This window comes from Platalea leucorodia, assembly GCF_965183815.1.
Source record: "Platalea leucorodia genome assembly, chromosome: 4".
Taxonomy (NCBI): Eukaryota; Metazoa; Chordata; class Aves; order Pelecaniformes; family Threskiornithidae; genus Platalea; species Platalea leucorodia.
Genome location: NC_138826.1, coordinates 93,135,584 through 93,154,702, shown reverse-complemented (window position 1 = coordinate 93,154,702; position 19,119 = coordinate 93,135,584). Strand labels below are relative to the sequence as shown.

Genomic DNA, 19,119 nt, shown 5'->3' with positions numbered 1-19,119 from the left:
ATTGCAAAGCTAACGTGTTAACTTTTTGCCTGTTTTCCTTATGTGTCAATATTTATAAACAAATACAACCAGTTTACTTCTCATGAGTAATCCCATGATTACGTTTTGAATACAATGAGTACAATGCCCCCCCCCCCCCCCCCCCTTTAAAGTTTTCAAGCAGGTACTGGCAAACCCATTATCAGCTGAAGGCCATAAACATTTATCCAGCGCTGCTAGGCATCCTGGTGGCAAATTGAATCTTTTTGTTCTGATCAGTCCAAGAAAACTCATGACTTTTTTTCCCCTGGTGATTTTAATGCAAAGGTTTTATGAGCCTGTGAAAGGAATTGAAGGAAGCCTGGGCATTTTTCTCAGTAGCCATCTGAGTCTTCTTCTGTGCTCGCTGCAGAGGAGCTGAGTTATCAGCACGACTGAGAGTGTTTTATAGGGGTCAGCCTCTGCCTCTCAGTCGGCTGTGTGCACTGAAAGAGCCTCTAAATATGTATGAGAAATTGCTGTGTATGGACCAGAGAGTAAAAGCCAAGGCTAAGCTTGCATTGAAGACATTGACATTAATGCCATGCTGTTTGCTTTTCCCAAACAAGATATCACTGCCGCATGGCCCTGCACTCACAAAGAGAGGAGACGCAGTTCAATGACTGACAATAGATACTTTTTTTAAAACATTTTCTTGCTTTTTATTTGTTTTTCCTGATGGTTGCTACAAGCAAAGGAGGTATTCAGAAATGTAACTGCACGATACAAACACAGGCAGCAAACTAAGTTGATGGCATGAAAGGTGTATCTGAGAACACAGAGTTGACAGAATCGGAGTCAGATTTTGTTCGAGTAGTTTTTAAGATACTCTCAGCAATTATATTGTCATTAGGAAACAGTTTTACTTTCCCGTTCTGACTGTGTTTTGGTTCGTGCACGGGTTCCAGGAAAACCACCCGTTTACCAGTGCTAGCCTTCTTCTCGTCGGCTGGCAGCTCTTGCGGCGGTGTGGAATTCAGTATGGATGAGTGGGCACTGCTTTGGTTCAGCTTCCTCTTCCTCCTTTTCGCCTTACATTGACACGGACAGGGGGTCAGATAGAGATACAGCAGTACTAAAACAATACTGGCTACACAGGCAGCAAGGGTGGTAAAAGCTGTATTAAATGCTTCATGAGCGTGGGACCTGTTCACTGTGAAATTGCTAACATTTATTCTAACCTCTATGGTTTCATTTAATAGTCTTTTCTTATTTATTGCGATGCAGGAATACAGCCCTGAGTCCTCTAGCTGGGCATCTGTTATCTCCAGGCTGCCGTTACGGAACACCTTAAAGTTGTCGGTCTCCCTGTCTGGCTCCAGCAATCTGTTGTCCGGACTAACCCAAACAAAGTGCGTGCCCACATCGCTGATTCTGCTGTCACAGTGTACAATCAGCCTGTCACCAACCTGGGCATCGTGAATAAACCCAAAGGCTTGGAAAGAGCTGTTGACGGTGCTTTCAGAGCAATTCAGAAAGTTGTCGTGCAGTAAAGGCAGTTTATTGTAACCTCTTGGGTCTGATCGCAACAAACAGGTGTACTCGTTTTTGAAGTCCACCACTGAGCTGAAGTGCCTTTGATACCAGAAGATGAGCATGGAGTACAGCATACAGTCACAATAAAACGGGTTGCCATGAAGATAAATTCCACTAAGATGTTTGGCCGGCACTGAACTCATGCGCTGAATAGGCATCGACTGGATGTGATTAAAGGAAATGTCCAGCAACACAAGGTCTGTCAGTTTATGTTTTCCAGTGTACAAGTCCAGTGGGAAATGCGAGAGCAAGTTATAGCTCAAGTACAGTTTCTGCAATTTGTACAATCCTCCGAAGGCTGAAGACTCTATCTGTGTTATCTGATTGTTGTACAGCAGGAGAACCTCCAGTGCCCTTAGCTCCTGAAACACAGGGCTGCCCAGCGTCTTCAGGCTGTTGGATGACAAGTCTAGGTACTTCAGATTTGGGGTTGTGGAAAAGCTTCCAGTGATAATGCTGCTAATGCTATTATGATTGATTATTAAAGTGTTCAGTTTCTCAAACAGTGCTGGGACCCATTCAGGCTCCAAAAACCCAATTCTGTTATAACTCAGATCCAGCCTTTTCATACATTTATAAAGATTTCCTGGCACCCGAGAAAGGTTCTTATTGGTGCAGCTTACGATATCGCTGGCACAGATGCAGGCTGTTGGACACATCCCCGGGGCACTGCCACAAACGCTCACTGTGAAGACCAAGAGGCATGCCAGTCCTTTGCAGTTCACTTTAAAAACTCCAAGTCGAGTAGGAATTGTCCACCAGTTTAAAGACATTGTCACTGTCTCTTAGCTGTCTCCCAGTGCTCCTTGCCACAGATTATATGTGCAGTTAGCTTTGCACTAATCGCTGTCAAGAGAGGGATACAGAGGTACAGCACGTTAACATTTACGATTCGTACCCTGCCTGATTTCTTATGCATGCCTTTTGAAATATACAGGGAATTAATCCTTAACGTTTCATAAGGTTAATTATAAAATCTAGTTGTTCTTAGGTGATGTAAGCTTAACATTGCGTTTATGTAAACATGAAATTCTGCACCCAAGTGTAAATATTCACAATACAGATCAGATATTTTGTCTCTTCAAAAATAATGCAACTGTTCTTCAGTCTGGGATTAAGGAATGCAATTTCTGACAGTTCATAAAAAAAAAAATAAATCAGAAATGTTCCTCTGTGGAACATGACTGGGCAATGGCATCCCCTACCTGTTTCCAATCCAAGCCAGACAGAAAACTCCTGGTACAGGAAAGAAACAGCCTCATCCAAAAATGCTATTTTCTTGTCTAGTGGGGAGCAGTTACAACATGTGTTTCTTCCCAATCAGAAAATGTCACACATTTTCAAGCAAAGAATTTTCTCAGACTACTTAGCTTTAAATGTCATACGAATTTCTTTCTTTTTTTTTTCTTTTTTTTCTTTTTTTTCTTTTTTTTCTTTTTTTTTTTTTAAATTCAGTAACTGATAGTTCAGGTAGCAACAGCCTATTTTTAAAGTTATTCAAGATGTCCAACTGGAATATTTTGTATTCTGTTCCTGCCACCTTTGCCAAAATAACTGTTGAGGAGGAAATTTTCTATGCCTGGTGCCTACCTCAGGCACAAGTTTTGGGAACTTTCAGTAAGAATGAGTCAGCCATTTCTCAAAACTTAGTAAAGGAAAAAAATATTTTTCTCATACTTAAATAGTAAGAACAAAACCAACCATACTCTTTTCTAAGAATATTTTAGTGTCACTGTGGTTTGAAGCAGGGATGTAACATTTGGCAGGGGTGAATCTGTGCCACGGGGTATGCTTTTTGCCATCTCCTAAGAAAATGTACACATACTTAGCAGAGTAATGAACATTTCTGTTCACTCTTGCTCTCTCTCAATACCTGTTAAGAGTTTGTCAGTAAATTCCCAGGTGAATCCATATGCATTGATTATCCTCACCCCTTCACAGCTCAAAGGCGGTACTCAGCTCCCACATATTAACCTCATACGCATTTCTGCAGTCTCACCCACCCGTTGGTACAGTATCTGAGCAGGACAAACCCCGCAATGTCTGCTCTGCGCTGCTGATAGCGGCTATGGCCAGGAGCTGGGAGACTGCCTGTGGGCAGCGGGGAGGAGAAAGAGCAACCTCAGATGGAAAGAAGCAGAATAAAAGGAGAAGTTGTATTCTCTGATGAGAAAGATGGATGAAGAAAGGATGAGTCTTGAGTACAAAAACATTAAAATCAAGACCTAAAGGGAGGAGGACAGGGGGGCAGAGAAGCAGCCAAAGAAGGGGAGTGAAGGAAGAGGAGGATAAGAGATGCATAGGGAAGGAAGGGCAAAACCGGGGAGGAGGATGCTAATGGAGAATCATCATCGTTACTAATGAAGCAACTGAGGAGGGGGTAGTTTGAGGATGCAGAAGTCAGTTAAGGCATATGAGACTGGAAAAGCAGATGGGGATGGTGTAAAGGCCAAGAAGAGGGTTAAGCAGAAGAGAGGGAAGAGTTTCCGGAGGTGAACCTTAGAACACACTTGTCTGGAGAATTTGCATCTGCTACTTATGGATCTAAGATTATCTATGCAATATATGTGAAATGCACTAATTTCCACTCCCCCTCAGTTCCTTATTCCCCTCCTCTCTAACCCTCTGCCAATCTGGCAGGCTGCTGTCTTCTGCTGACAAATCTTCTACTCTTAAGTCAAGTGGTAGAGGATGTGCTATGAATCTAAAGAGCTGAACCTTCTAAAGACCCATTAAAAGAAGAAATATGAAGGCAGCAGGACGGGAGAATTAACCTTCACAAGAATTTATATATACATTGGCTTTAAATGTTTGCATTCCCAAAAACTATATTAAGAGAATGGCAAGACTGCCAAGTCAAGTGCTCAAAAATTAAAGTGTCAGAATTAAAGTTTTCTGTGCCATTTTAGATTTTATATACAGCCCTTAGTTACATGATTGCTTAATTTTTTTTCCCCAAAACCCTTCCTCACACTGCACAGGATCCAAGGAAGAACAGGGAAAATAAAGGGTGATTACATCAAGAGCTCAGTAAATGGCTATACCTGAGAACTGGAGCATATCATAGCCTCTGCCACAGAACTCCTGTGAGATCAGGCAAATTATGTGAACTGGTGACTGCTGGAAAAAAAAGAACATATTACAGTCACCAGCTTGACACTTAGAAAATAAGGAACCTCGGTGTATTAAGTTTGGGAAGGTCTGATCTCAAGAAGTGCTGAGATGAGAGTCAAAATGCTATGACTCTAGCTGACACTTCTGACTATAAAGGCTTCTGCTTGCTTCCCTGTCTATGACAGGGATATAGCAACATGATCTTAACTATAGGAATATTGTAAAAATAAATTACTTGATTATAAAAAAACTTTATTATCAAGATTCATAAAGTTTTCTAGGCTTTTAAGATCTTATTGAAGTATGTAACTGCATGGGGTTTTCAGTAGGAAGTTAGGAATCCAGAGGAATTATTTTTTTAACCAGTCCTAAGCGCCTAACTTGGTTGGTTTTGCTAGCTAGCTAGTCTTTTATGGCAACAATTAATAGATACAAGTTCTTTTACAGGGTGAGACCTATGAAAGCATTATAGAAATGACCATCAGGAAATAATTCTGTACCTCAGTGTGGATTTGTATGGCATGCAGTACATAAGGCACAATGGAAACACACTGACAGATGAAAAAAGAATTTAATAACTGCTCATTTAGTTGGTATATCGCATGAAGCAAGGTATCTGAAAACTGCATACCATAAAACCATGCGCATGATGACTGAATTATAAGATATCCACAAAATGGAAGACAAACTGCTGTTGTATACGTTGCCTTTCCCACTAATATTTGAATGCTTGATTTTCAACCTATGCAGCCTAATTTTTAATGTAACTGCACTTGCAAAAAGACGAATGGCACTTTCAAAAATCAGCTCCCATGCTGAATACAACTGCGACCCTGGAGATACTCCAAATGGGACATACTAGGTCAATGCTCAGTTTTGGAAGGGTTGCCAAGTTTTACACACTAAGTAGCCTTGCATGTTTATTTCTGCCCATACCCACAGTTATCTCACCAATACTCTGAGCTAGTCTGCGATCAAATCCCAAGGGCAGATCAGTGGCTGGTATAAATCAGCATAACACCTTTGAGCTCTAAGGAGCAAAAACACTCTGCAAGGGCTGCAAACTGGGTTGTGCATTTCCAAAGCTTGTTGAAGTTGCCAAATGTTTCAGGTAACTTCAGATAACTTGCCCTGCCTGGTGAGGCAAATCCAATTACAGACATCATAAATGTACTACGGGCCACACAAGGCTGTTTTGAGAGTACCCTGACAAGCAGAAACCTTCCTTGCCATGCCCAACTCACACTGCAATGCTTACATTCCGAACAGGTTCTTTGCCCTTTTGGAGAGTAGGACGGTTGAGCTGCAGCTTGCCCCTCAACCTGTGTTCCCCAAAACTTCTGCATCAATTACACAGGATGGTCTGCAAAGCCAAGCACTCTCAACATAAATATTTATAACCCATGTGATCGTTTGAACTTCTTCAAAATGACTTCATAAACACTTCTGGGTTAGTAATGTGTCCGTGTTAAGTGGCAAGGAAGAACAAAGCCTACAATCAGCCTTATATTAAAAAGTGGCATTTTGTTTCAGCCCAATAACATTACTTCAGGTCTTAGAAACATACTATTTTACAAACTTCAATATTATGTATTTTCTCAGGACAGATATTGCTATTAAATACTATCAGCTAACATGTGCCAACTGACTCAGGCTAAGGACTTCACCATTATTTCTGAATGAGCTGGGTAAATAGCTTTTTTGATTTATAGTAAAGTGAAGGGCATGGTTGGGAGTTTTGTACTTGAATTCTTTTCAAAGAAATCATTTCTTTGTGGTGTTAAAGTGCAATATTTTAAGTTCACTGCCAAAAACACAGTACTGCCTGAGATGAATCATCTGTGCAGTAATGGTGCACATGCTTCTTAACTGTTGAGAAGAAACGCAGGACATGACATATCCTCATATCACAGGGAATATCATCTGTTGTCAGGAACAGCTCAATTGACCACAGCAGATCAACTCCTAGACAAGTTGAGGATTTGGCTCTTGGTTTTCATCTTTTTAATGTGTGTATTTGGGTTTCTTTTTTTTTTTTTTTTTTTTTTTTTAAGTAATGAGCACCTAGAGCTGCTTATGGAAAAGGGGAATGCCGGGCAACCGTAAACATCATCACCATCAGTTATCACTGCAAGATCAACTAATATCCTAAACACTCATTTCCACTTTCTCTGGGCTCTCTCTCCCACTAATGCTACATTAATAATCTCTAAACCAGCTTCCTCTTCTCCTGTAAGTACCTTCAGGCTTATTGCTGTTTCTTTCGGTGAAACCTGTACACCAAGCTATCTCTCCCAGTTCATTTGAGACTTTGCTAAAAAATTCTTATGTGGTACATCTCTTAATTTAAGCAGTGAAATGTACTGGAGATCACAAGTCACCTGAATGCTTTTGCAAACACTACCATTAGTCTTTTCAATGTTACACTGGATTGATAAATGCTTTACAGTAGGAATAACATCTTCCTATACATTGGTGATGCAAATAGTCCCACATCTGGCTGGCACTTTCTGCACCATGAAAATGCAAATATTTGCTCACAACCCCCCTGTACTACTGCAGGAATACTGTTGAGCCTCTAGAGAGCTCAAACACTAGAAAATACTAAAAATCTCAGTCCACCCTCCAGAAGGTCCACACCATTTCTGCATCTCCTAGCTTTTTCCCTTGTGCCACGTCTCCTGTGGCTGTCTCCTCTGACTCCTCTGTTCCTCAGTCTCGCCAGTCCAGAAGTCACTCACGCACCTTTGCACCTTCCCATTGACTTCCAATGCCCACACAGTTGCTCTCCCGCTCTTACCAGTCTACATAGCAGATCAATCAGGGCTGTATTAGTTAAATATAATAATACATGAAATGAAACAGTGATGGCTCAGGTGTTAATAATGTTTCCTCATAGCCCTATTTTTTTTTTTTTTGGCATGGCATTTGACAAAACTTTCCTCATGAACTCAGAAGAAAAAGTGACTGTTAGAATGGGGTTTTATTAATTTATAACAACAATATTATACAAGTACAATTATTCATGCTTTTAATCCTAACTTTATGAATCCTGCTTAAGTACATGATAGAGCCATTAATTACAAACAGACTAGTGGCATCTTACGTAATTAATCTTTTAAAATGTTACACTTACAAGGAAGGCCTGCATAAACTTCCATTCCTTTTGTGTTTGTATGTGGGATGCTATCGGAGAAAATATCCCCGTAGTGGTCACTTTACTCCAGTCTCCAGGCTCTACTCTGCTTTTAGCACTTCTGAGTGGGCAAGGCACTCTCTGCATCACATCTGCCTGACAGCTGTGCTCAGCATTGCTGACTGAGCAGATCTGGACTACCCAGCCATCGTAATCCATGAGATTTAGTGACATGACGGATCGGAGAGCAGAGACTGTTGGTGAGCTACATCTGGGTGATGTCTTGATACACTGGACTAAATCCCTGAACTGGGCTAAGCTGCGCTTGATGCAGGACCTAACAGTGATGAAAAAATGGCTTTACATCACCTTTGCAGCAAGCTGATCCTGAGGTCACTCTGGCAAATGGAGTGGTCTCTCTAGCCAGCACCTGGCCAGCCCTCAGTAATGCTGAATTAGAGATTAATTTGTCCTAGTAACCTTAGCCAGCTAAATCTATCTTCTCCCACTCATCCCTCACTAAAGACTGAATTTCTCTGAAGACAATGTTTTTTTTTTTTTTGCACCCATGATAACTCACTTGGCTTAAAGAAAACTGAGACACAGATGAGCAACTGGGTGACGTACCACAGTGCCTGAGTTGGGCTAATCATCAGCAGTCTGTCTACGGCAGTACCAGCTACATGAAGTCAACACTCTGCAGCTCTTATCCCTCTTGACAGAGTACAAGGGAAATATGCATCAGTGAAACAACAATGCATTCTTTTTGCCACATTACTTTGCAAATCAAGCTGCACCCTAGCTTAAACCTTGCAAATGACTTCAGTTGCTAAGGAGATCAGCAAATAATTAAGAAAAAATGCAATGATAAACGGCAGTGCCTGTTACAGTATCGGTAACCAGTCTCTAAGCAATACCAGATCTTAGGAAAGTTTAGTTGCCCAGCGTAGGATCCTCACCGCCTCCAAAAGCTTCTCTGACGGGCTAAACTTCAGAGAAACCCCCTTGCCTAAGATGAGGGGGTGCTCCTAGCAGCCTCCCGATGGGGACTGCCCGCTGCAGCCCCTCGATCCCTACCTGCGGTCGGCGGAGGGCAAACTTTCGGCGAGTCCGGCGGCCGGGCGGGCTAAGCCGGCATCGGTCCGGGGGCACCCACTGGCAGCGCGCCGTCCCCTCGCCTCGCCCACCAACTCCCCCGAGCGGCTTCTGACCGCCTTCCCCGGGTGGGCCCGGCCACAGCCGCTCCACTTCGCGGCGGCGGAAGGGACGGCGTCTTCCCCGCCCGCTGCCGGGCTGCGCTCGCCGCCAGAGCCGAGGGCTTCGCTTGGGCGGGCTCGGGGCGCACTAAGTCCGCCGAAACGAAGCCCCCGGCTCCGGCGGCCCCTCTCAGCCCCGGCTCCTGCCCCTCCGGACTCTACCCGTCCGCCATACCCCGGCTACCGGGTGGATGTCTGCTTCGTCACCCCGCCGGGCAGCGTTACCTGGAGCTCCCGGTGGCCGCTTCATGTCCGGGGAGCGCGATGCCGGCCCCGCCGCCGCCTCCAGCCCCGGCCCCGCATGCTCCGCTCCGCTCCGCTCCGCTGCCGCCGCCGGGGGAAGTTGGGGGCCGCCGAGAACGCGGCAGCGACTCCGCTGCGCTCCCCCGCGGGCGCAGGCAGTGCTGGCCCGCTGCCCCCGGGGATGGAGCGGAGGCCCGGAGCCCGGTACCGGCGGCGGGTGAGGAAGGAAGGCAGGAGGATCCCAGTAACAGCGGCGCCGGGGTTTTTATCCCCTCCTGCCTCCGCCCTCCCGGTCCCCCCTGCCGCGCAGCGCCGGACCCAATATCGCTTTCCCCCCGACGCGTTCCCAGGGGTTTCCGCGGCAGCGGGACGGAGCCGTCGGTGCCCCGGGGGAGGAGCGCACCGCCTGCCCCCGCTCCGCCCCTCGCCTCCCCGGGGGGCCGCGGCCCCGCGCCGGGGAGCGCCCGCTGCTCCCCCCCGCTCCTCTCCGCTCCTCACCGCGCCGCTGCCCCCGCCAAGCGAGGGCAAGGTCCCCAGCCCCGGTGGGCTCAGCCCCTCCGGTGCGAACCAGCCCCGAGCCCGCCCGGCAGCTCCTCGGCGCCCGGGCTAGTGGCAGGCAGCCCGGCTCTGCAGCCGCCAGCGGGGAGGCAGGGATCTGGGGAGGGCGCAGCAGAAGATGCGGTCCCCGTTAAATCTATCAAAACTCCCCGGGCGCGGAGATGGCACCTCAGGGTGTTCGTAAGGGGCAGATAAATTTAAACGGCGTTGTGTTAGCTCTGGAAAACAATCCTCCAGTTAATTAAATTATCAAAACCCACGGAGGCTCCGTAGTAAACTGGGCTTTGATGAAGACAAAACAGTCTATCAAATGATACAAGGGGTTATCTAAAATTAATTGCCACGCACGCAGCTTGCCTTGACCGTGGGATCTGTGGGAGAGCTGCTGCAAGTAGGGAAGGGCGACCAGGTCAGGAAGAGGCAAAGCTGCATCTGAAAGCCTAAGAACACCCTTCCCCCTGTTACACGCTGCTGTTAACCTCCTCCAGCAAACTTTTTCACCACATTTCCACCATAATTTAGAGTACCCTACATTTAGAGGCTGAAACTGAACAGGAGCTAGTTTAGCAAATAACAGAGATTGTGGATTTATTGTTATCCAGACACACAGTTTATAGAATAATTCTCAGCAAACGGGCTTGTGTATTAAAGCTGCTGTAAATCACACTTTTCTTCCAAGGGCACATAGAGAAGTGATTTTTAATATGTGGGTTCGTGGCTACATATAATGCTCAAGGGTTCCTTCTTGTCCTAAAATTCATGCTACAGGCAAACTAAAATTCTTTAGTATGGTACAAGGTATCTGTTAAAGATGTGATTCAATATAGATTGAAGCCCGGTGAGCCGTGGGTGATACTGCTATTGATTTCAAAGACTTTTTGAGCACTACCTTATCATAAAAATCCAGCTTTTTATTCATCATTGTTATTTTGTGTTGAATTTCTGCATTTCTGTGCATTTGGATGATACACCAGTGAAGTAATTTTAATCTCCAGGTTATTGATTCACCGTTGATTGGTTTCAGACCCTCCATTGGAATATTCATTCATTTAAAGAAGCTTATTGTCTTCATTTAGGCTATCCATTAAACTTTTCTAGTTGCCTCGATGTATCAAAATATTGAGTGAAGTTTAAGTTGATCAGATTGCCAATACCGTCTGAGAAAGATGATAATAACTTTTTTAGTGTCCTTCCCCTGCTATCAAAACTAAAAATGTTGAGCCTGAATTCTTCTTAAAGACCTACTTATGAAATGAAAATTCTGTCCGTAATAGCATATGGAGTAGCTGCCCATTTGTGAGTATTTTGCACACTTTCTTTAAATTAAACTGGTTTTAAAATAGTAACAATTTTAATTGCAATTTGTTCAGACCTCAGTAAGCGTGCAGCACTGGTAGGTGCAAAGTGACAGTGCTGCTTGTAGCCAAATTATTTAGCCATGAGATCCGGACATAGTGACAATTACTTTGGGGAAAGCAGGACCCAAAGTGAAGCGTCTAATACTTAAGGCAATAAGAATTTTTTTTTCCAGTTTTATTTTTCTCATTAATGCTGACTGGGATTTGCTTTTTATGTTGGAGATCTCAGGGCCCAGATGCTCAACAAATTGATGGGAGTTGTGATGATCCTTAGATGAGCTGCTCAGCTTACAGATAGAGGCCATCTGCCAATAAGCAGACTTTGTAGAGAAATCATGATCAAGGGATGCATTGAACGGTCTGAAAGGAGTTCAGAACCGCAGGATTCTTGTAAGTCTGGAAACAGCTGGTTGTAAGCCCAGCAATTCTTCGTTCCCACTAAATGTTGACAAGTTTGCTCATGGCATGATGCAATCTAATTCATTGTGCTATTTCACAACATAAAGATGCTTTTGTCACTTGTTACATACTAAATTACGAGGAATATTGTTTCTTAAAATCTAATTTGGATGGGAACAATTGGTAATTAGCTTTCTTCTACAAAATAGTACTGATGTGAAAACAGTACCTATCCAAAATCTTTGTTGATCATACATGGGCACAAGCTGTGTGAAGCTGACAGTACATTAATTAGGATGTGAAACCTTTCTCTTGATAATCTGTACAAATGTAAGGTTTCTGGCATCACCAGTAGAGATTTTTATTGCAGAGAATTGCTGATAGCTGTCTCCTTCTTCCAAAACCATCAGGATCCTGCCTGTGTTTCCCTGCCCCTGTACCGAACTGTCTATTAGAGCGAAAGCTTTTCAGTTCTTGTTTTCATGTCCTGTGCAGCACCAGACTGATGGGGCTTGAGAAAGGATTTTAATAATAATATTTCTCTTGTGCTCTTGAAACCCCCACAAATACAGAAATGCCTCTAGTATCTTCAAAAAGAACTCTTTTTAGTAAAACAGCAATTTTATTACAGTTATATCATTAAAGTGATCATTAAAGGAGTTTTTTTCAAAAGCAGGATCCTTATTCACCTTGGCTTCAGGGAGTTTACAGTGCCTTCATGAGCAAGCAATGTAACTGTTGGGCTAGGATCTAATTAGGAGGAGTCAAGGAGGCTGAAAGGCATATTCTCCACCTCTCCTCTTACACTCTGCTTCTGGCAAGGGCAAGGGGTTTCTGCCATAGTGCTCACACAGGAAGAAGGATTTCCAGTCTCCAGTTTAAGGTCTGGTTATATACATTATAGCCATTAGATAACATGCATTAGCAAGGGTTAGAGAGCCATCTTCCTTTTTGTGATTCCTCTCTCTTTGTTCCAAATTAATTCTGTTTCAGTGCAAGTCCAGACTGGCCATTAGGGTACTTCAGTGAGCTGGGAGATGCAGGCTGCAGTCTCGAGTGCACGAACACTGAACCCCCAAAAGAAGGCAAGGAAGCAAGCTGCACAAGGACTTAAACACTAATTTGTGAGTACCTAGGGGGAAGAGTATCTCCTCGTCCCCTAATCATGTTTTAGAAGAAAGTGGTAGCTGACACTGTATTTTGAATAAAGTCTGCACCAAACAGCTTGACAACACCTAGTGGACCAAGCTCCTTAGCAGAGAACCCTGGGTTCATGGATCCTGTCTGGGCTTCGGTGTGAGAAGCAAGCAGGAATACTTGGTCCTGTCAAGGCTCTAATGATTTCTGCATGGCCTGAAGCAGAACATGATTGCTGTTCTGTCTGGGGAAATCGAGGGTCAAATCCTGCAGTGCCTCAGGGGATGAAGAGAACAAAAGGCAGGTCTGGCAGGGGTGGCAGTGGCAGGCTTGGGATTTAAAACTCTTGATGTATATCAGAAGATGAGCAGGACTGTCACCTGAGAGTTGTAATCACTCTTTTCAACTCTGTTTTCTGAGCAGTTTCAAGCTGGGCCCTAAGCCCAGCTCTTCTGTTCCACCAGGACACTGCTCACCAAGCTGCTCAGTCTCCAAGGGCTCAGCCTCCTTTCTTCTTTTTTTTTTTTTTTTTTCTGAAAAGCTCCTTTTTACTCCCACATGGGAATGAATACTATTCATTAGACTAAGGAGAAATAAAATAAGAGAGTGATTCTTTAGCCCAGGGTGTGGAATGTGGGAGGATTGTACTCACTCTCTACCTGGGCAAGTGGTTCCTCGCTCCCCATCCTTAGACACTCAGAACTGCCTTTTCTTCCTTCCTGTCACTCAAACCTATTTTATTGCTCCCTATTTTCAGTTTTATAGATCTGCAGGTCTGAAGGGGACGTTCAAATAGCCGTGGAGTACCACCTGTCTGCCAGTGCCATCTTTCCCCATTCTGTCCTCAGAACTGCCCCTAGCTGGTGAGTACTATTGAACAGGGAGTCTGAGTGGCTAACATTGAGGTTCTCATTAAGGGTGAGTATACTCCAGGATAAAAGCTTTTTACTACTTATATTTATTGATTTAGCCCTGACTTCTTGCCCTTTCTCCATTCAAATGCCTCTTTAGTACCTAAAATATAAGTTCCTCAGTTTGGCAGATTTGCTGTCACTTGCAGTCCTCTCTGATGTCTTTGCTATCTATCTCAAGGATTTCATAAGACCAAAGATGGGAAAAAGACCAGCAGACACACCTTAAGTGTCTCTGTTAATCAAATTGATTTACTTTAAGGGTCTCCTTGCTGTGTGCTGGTGCCATCAAGTTTGTGTATAACTTACAGAACATGCAGTTTATGTACTGGATGATTTCTAAAACACTGAAAGAGCTTGTACCAAAGTATTCACCATCCACAGGTGTGTTTCATATGTGTTATGAAAAGTAAATGAACATTCTGAGATGCATTCTTATTTTGAGCTAGATTGGCCATTGAAATCTAAAAGTTTGGGTACAACAGGGGTAAGGGTCACTGGCTTGTGTGTCCTTGTGGATTTTTAGGGTCCTTAAGTCTTAGAGTTTGCAGATCTCAAATACACTCAGAGACATTGTTAAGCAGTCTTCAAGTCTTTGGAGCACATTTATATTCAAGGAAAGCATTGTTAAGCACTGGAGGATAATTTATTTTCATTTTCTATTCCAAAGGCAGCACTTGAGAAAATGTTACAAATTAACAGAAAGTTATTGGTTCAGTGAATTTAGCCTTTAATAGTAAGAACATTTGGGAAAGTAATTTGTCATGGCCTCGAGCAGTCTCTTTTAAAGCAGTACGATAGCTTTTCTGTGATAACAGGTAGGTAACCTAACCTTTAAAATGCAGTTCTTCATGCAAATAAACCTTGCTGATGGACTTAAAAAGGTGATTTTGAATGCAGTCAGGCATTACTTATTTCTTGAGACACCATATGTCTCTCATATAGCCAAAATAAAAGCAGGAAAGCTTTTTAGAACACCAGATTTATTTTGCAGTATAATGGGCTGCAGTGAGTTACTGCAGTAACTCTAAAATAACATCTAAAGAGAGAACATGCAAGTGGATTTTCTATTAAAACTTAAATACTACCCCATGGCAATATATGAAGTATTTGTGAATAATCTCTAGATTTGCAATATCAGGCATAAGGAAAAGGAAGATGGGCGATCTCACCTTCTTGACTTTCATTGTTCATGGATACAGCACTAGAGTGGCTATACTTCTCAGGAGGTATAGTGCAAAGCCAGTCTGTGGATATGCATCACTGGTAGGAGACTGAGGAGGTTCTGTGAGGTGTCTTGTATTGAGTGTGTGACTCATTTAATTGGCTCCTACCTCCTGCTCCCCCTCATACTTTTCATGGAGCTTCCGCACATTTTCTCTCCCACTCCAAGACCCCACATGCTGGATATGGCAGAACATGAATGGTCAGTCTTAAACATGATCTGTCATGTGACTGCTCCTGATGCGTGGACTCATAGAGTGGGAGAGAGCACAGGAGGTGGTGCATTGCATAGAAAAAAGAAGAAAAAATAAAAGTAATAAAAAAGCCTCTTTAGAAGATCAGTCCCCACCTGCAGCCTTCCTCTGCATCTCTTTTTCCTCTTATGACTCAAGGTGCCAGATGTGGGCCCCTGTTCTGTGACCAGCGCGTGGAACCCCAGAGCATGGTGTCGCAGGATCCTCCAGGCTGATATGAGGACACTAGGTGTAGTACAGCAGTGCTCTGAGTTTGCTTGGGGGCAGGGGGCGGGTGAGGTTTACACATCTGCAAAGGACAGACTATTTTCTGCACACAAATTCCTGCAAAAGGTGGTGGCAGATCTGTAACTCCTCACGATAATGTATTATGGCTACAAGGCAATCGAAATACTGTTTGGGAGATGTGAACCAATGTTATAGTTTCACCTTTTATGAAACAACAAACTGAAGCTCCTAACAATTACTACGACACCGTCCCCCCAGCCAGTGGGTATCCTTTTTAAAGCAGATATTTTACTAGTAGCATTTAGCAAGCAGTTGCCAAATAACATAGGAAAACTATGTAGGAAAGAAAGAAAATTGTATATTACTTTGGTGAACAACACTTACTTTGCAAAGGCTTTTATGATCCATATTAATCCAGCCTGAAACTGCTCTGACTGCTTCAACTAACAACAGGAATGAGCAAAACCATCCATTATCATTAGTGACTTTTTGGGGAAAAAAAAAAAAAGGATATAAGGAAAAATTCTGCTGGGAACAGGCACTGTGATCCCGGACATGAATGCAGCTTCCCTGCTTTTTTCTTTTGGCAATATATGGGCTGGAAATAAAAGGACACATTGCCTATTATTTATAACCACGCATCTTGAAATCAGTAAGGGTTACCGTAAGGGTAGAATTTCGTTTACATGCAGAATTGTGTTCAGTATGCTGCTCATTCTTTCTGTTACAGCCATAAACCAGCATGGTCCGATGCAGCAACATGTCTCCATAATGACCATGTATTGCCTTCTCATTTGCAGTGCCTGCGGGAGTGCTGGGGTGGCCTCTCACAGTGAGCATGCCTCTGACCCATCTCAGATTTTGTAGAGAACCTTTCTCTTCTTCCTGATCCTTAGATTTCAGGACTGAAATGATTGCAATATTGTTCAGTGCAGTTTCCTCTGAAGTTTATTTGTGTTTGCAGAAACTGGAATTGCCTGTCCTGCTCTCTCAGTCTGGCTTGTGTCTTGTCTGAATGTTTGGGTTTTGAAAAATGGAGAACTGAGAAAAATTAACATACTCAGAATAATCTCAAAATATTTCAAAACAGCTTGTCCTTTGAACTTCAAATATAGCTGGAAAAAGCTTGACAAGTCTAGAACATGAGACCAATTTTTAAAGTGGAGGAAAAATGATTATCCAGCAAAGAAAGCAGAGAAGCATCTTTTGATCTTGTGTAAAAAAAAAATTGCTGCAATTGGAAGCTTCCACAAGCCATTGCTGTAGTCACCACCTGCAGTAACATTAAGTAAAGCAGAAATGTTTGGGAGCATGGAAGAGCATATGGTAGAGACTGACCCTCTCTGCCTCCTGGTTCATTTCTATTCTCATTTCGATGTCCTGAAAAAGAAATTAGTTCTTTCAAATCCTGAAACAAGAAAACTTTTTTTTTTATGTTTGTGTCTTGCACTTGATGAGAAGCTCCAAATGAAGATTTTCGTATGACTGGAGCATCTGCTAGGTATCCTGTCCAGACGGAATTTCTAGTAACGCTAAAAAGCTCATGTTTGCTTGCTCGGTTCTTCTTCCCACAGTCAGCATTTGTTTGTTACTTCTCCTTTACCCAGGTGATCATTTTTATGAAGCTAGTAGGTCTACCATTATGTCTGAGTCTTCCACTCCTCTGTAAGTTTGGCTGAAACTCGAAGTTGCTGGGGAGACAGACAGCTACACAGACAGACAGACAGACAGCCTGTCTGCATAAGCTTCTTTTACTTGAGGCACCATGGTAGAAACAGAACAGCTGAGCATAGGATTATAGTGCCCAGGCCCTGAAGAAGGAAAAGTGGGAGATTCTGTGCATTGTCTCTGCCATTTGTGCCTTTAAGCATGGAGGACTGTAGTCAGCTGTGTTAATGGTTATGTGCATACAGTATAATTGATTTCAGCAGGTACTTTCACTTAGGAGCCAGTATAGCCTCATTTACGGCTGATCTGATTGATAAGAGGCTGAGCAGAGTTACATTGGTAGGTATTACTGAAGTTAAAAAGGTATTGGATAATTCTGGTAAATGACACTTTAGAGTCTTCTGACCTGCTTGATTCAAAAAGCTTTAAAAATGCAAGGCAGAATGGACGGCCCTCCATCCATTATTCATTCAGGTAAACTCATCCCATCATTATCACTGTTCCCTGAACTGATATTATTTTTTCCTTTCTTGGCCTATATTTTTGGCTATAAGGCTTTTCAGATCTACCGCAAATTTAAAATGCAAAATCTGAGGCTGCCTAAGATCATGATAGTATCTAAGTAACGATTTTTTTTGCCCAGGACAAACACATCTCTATCATTCATGTTGGTAAGTAACCAGAGGGAAGAGATTTATAAAGCAGCAAATTTTGATGTCAGAAGAATGTCAGATCTGCCTTCAGCTGATTTTTTGTAAGTTTATTATTCTATGAACTACTGTGTTCAAGGAAACAGAAAAAAATTCAGTGTGCTGTTTTGTTTGTATTAAGTAAAATACTTTAAATAGGACGCCTGCATTCCAAACAGTGGAAATAAAATGCCATTTTAACCTGTGGAAGGAGTTTTGCTCTTCTGCCCCTAGAACTAGATCAGTTTTTATCAGACAAAGCCTTTATTATTTGATCAACTCCCTGTGCCCTCGCAGACGGCCGTGCTTTTCCGGCAGACATCTGACTGCTAGAAGCTTGAAAAACAACACATGGTGAGGTAAAATAACTGCTGTGCTTTAACCAGCCAAGTCTGCTTTTCTGTTGCTGTAAGCGCCTGTTCTTTTGGCTACAGAGAGCATCTGCTTTTAATGAACACAAATAAGCCAATAAAATTCATATGTATGTTATTACGAGGTTTCCTTCCCTTTCTACGTAAATATGATTAGCATTTTGAACTCCAAATACTTTCTTTGGAGTTTAAATATAGCTCCCTGTTTTTCTAGCATTGCTATAATAATTAAGATCATACACATTGGGAGAAGCTGCAAGGAGATGACAATTCAGGCATCTTTTCTGGTTATTCTTGGCCTCACATAAATCCATTAATACCTCTCTCTCTGGATTTGCTAGTGCTGATTTCTGTATTCATGTTTGTATTCAGTAGCATGTCACAAAGGCTGGTGTGAGTGGAGACAATGGTAAGATTAAGATCCAAGTAACAATCTGAGCCTGTTTTTACTAGTAGTTCCTTTTTTGGCAATTAAAATGCAGAGGGGAATTTTCCTAACTCATAGAACTAAATTTTGAGAGTCAGTTGTTTTTTTATATTGGAACAACTTTGTCTTTTTCATCTTTGGCCATTGCTACCTTTCGCATCTTGAACAGTCAGTACCAGCACATTTTCTTTTATCCTTTTGTTGCTTATGAGTTTTGTGATGTGATCCATGGCTTGGACCGAGCCAAACATCAAAGCATGTCCTCAGGTAGTATGTATGAATAGTTTTACTGAGGCTATTGGGTCATCTATGCTTTTTATTCCTTAGCTTGGTTAGTGCCATCAGTAGCTGCAGGATGATTTCATCTTTGCATTTCTACAGATCTTTTGGGTGGGAAACTGGGAAGATACAGTCAGTACTCACCCTATTTTCAAACCTTGCCTGTTCACCTCTGGTGGTGAGTTTCCAGCAGTCATCTACTTCTCTTGCACTCTTCTGAATCCTGCCATAACTGTGGAGGAATAGTCCAGTTGTTTTTGAAGGAAATATAATTTGGTATGTTAGATAAAAATATGTATAGTATATTTGGCAA

At 42.9% G+C, this 19,119-nt stretch overlaps 1 protein-coding gene across 1 annotated transcript; it reads right to left on the bottom strand.

The window, feature by feature from the left end:
• Nucleotides 1-708: 708 nt before the first annotated feature.
• Nucleotides 709-9,386, bottom strand: AMIGO2 (adhesion molecule with Ig like domain 2). The gene is made up of 2 exons (XM_082308497.1): nt 9,286-9,386; nt 709-2,400 (listed from the first exon to the last, which is right to left on the bottom strand). Exon 2 carries the CDS (start codon nt 2,325-2,327, stop codon nt 762-764), a length of 1,566 nt encoding a protein of 521 aa, XP_082164623.1. The 5' UTR covers nt 2,328-2,400; nt 9,286-9,386; the 3' UTR covers nt 709-761.
• Between the last annotated feature and the right edge of the window lie 9,733 nt (nt 9,387-19,119).

Coding starts and splice junctions, on each gene's coding strand:
- AMIGO2 (XM_082308497.1), bottom strand. CDS start 2,327: ATGTCTTTAAACTGGTGGACAATTCCTACTCGACTTGGAGTTTTTAAA.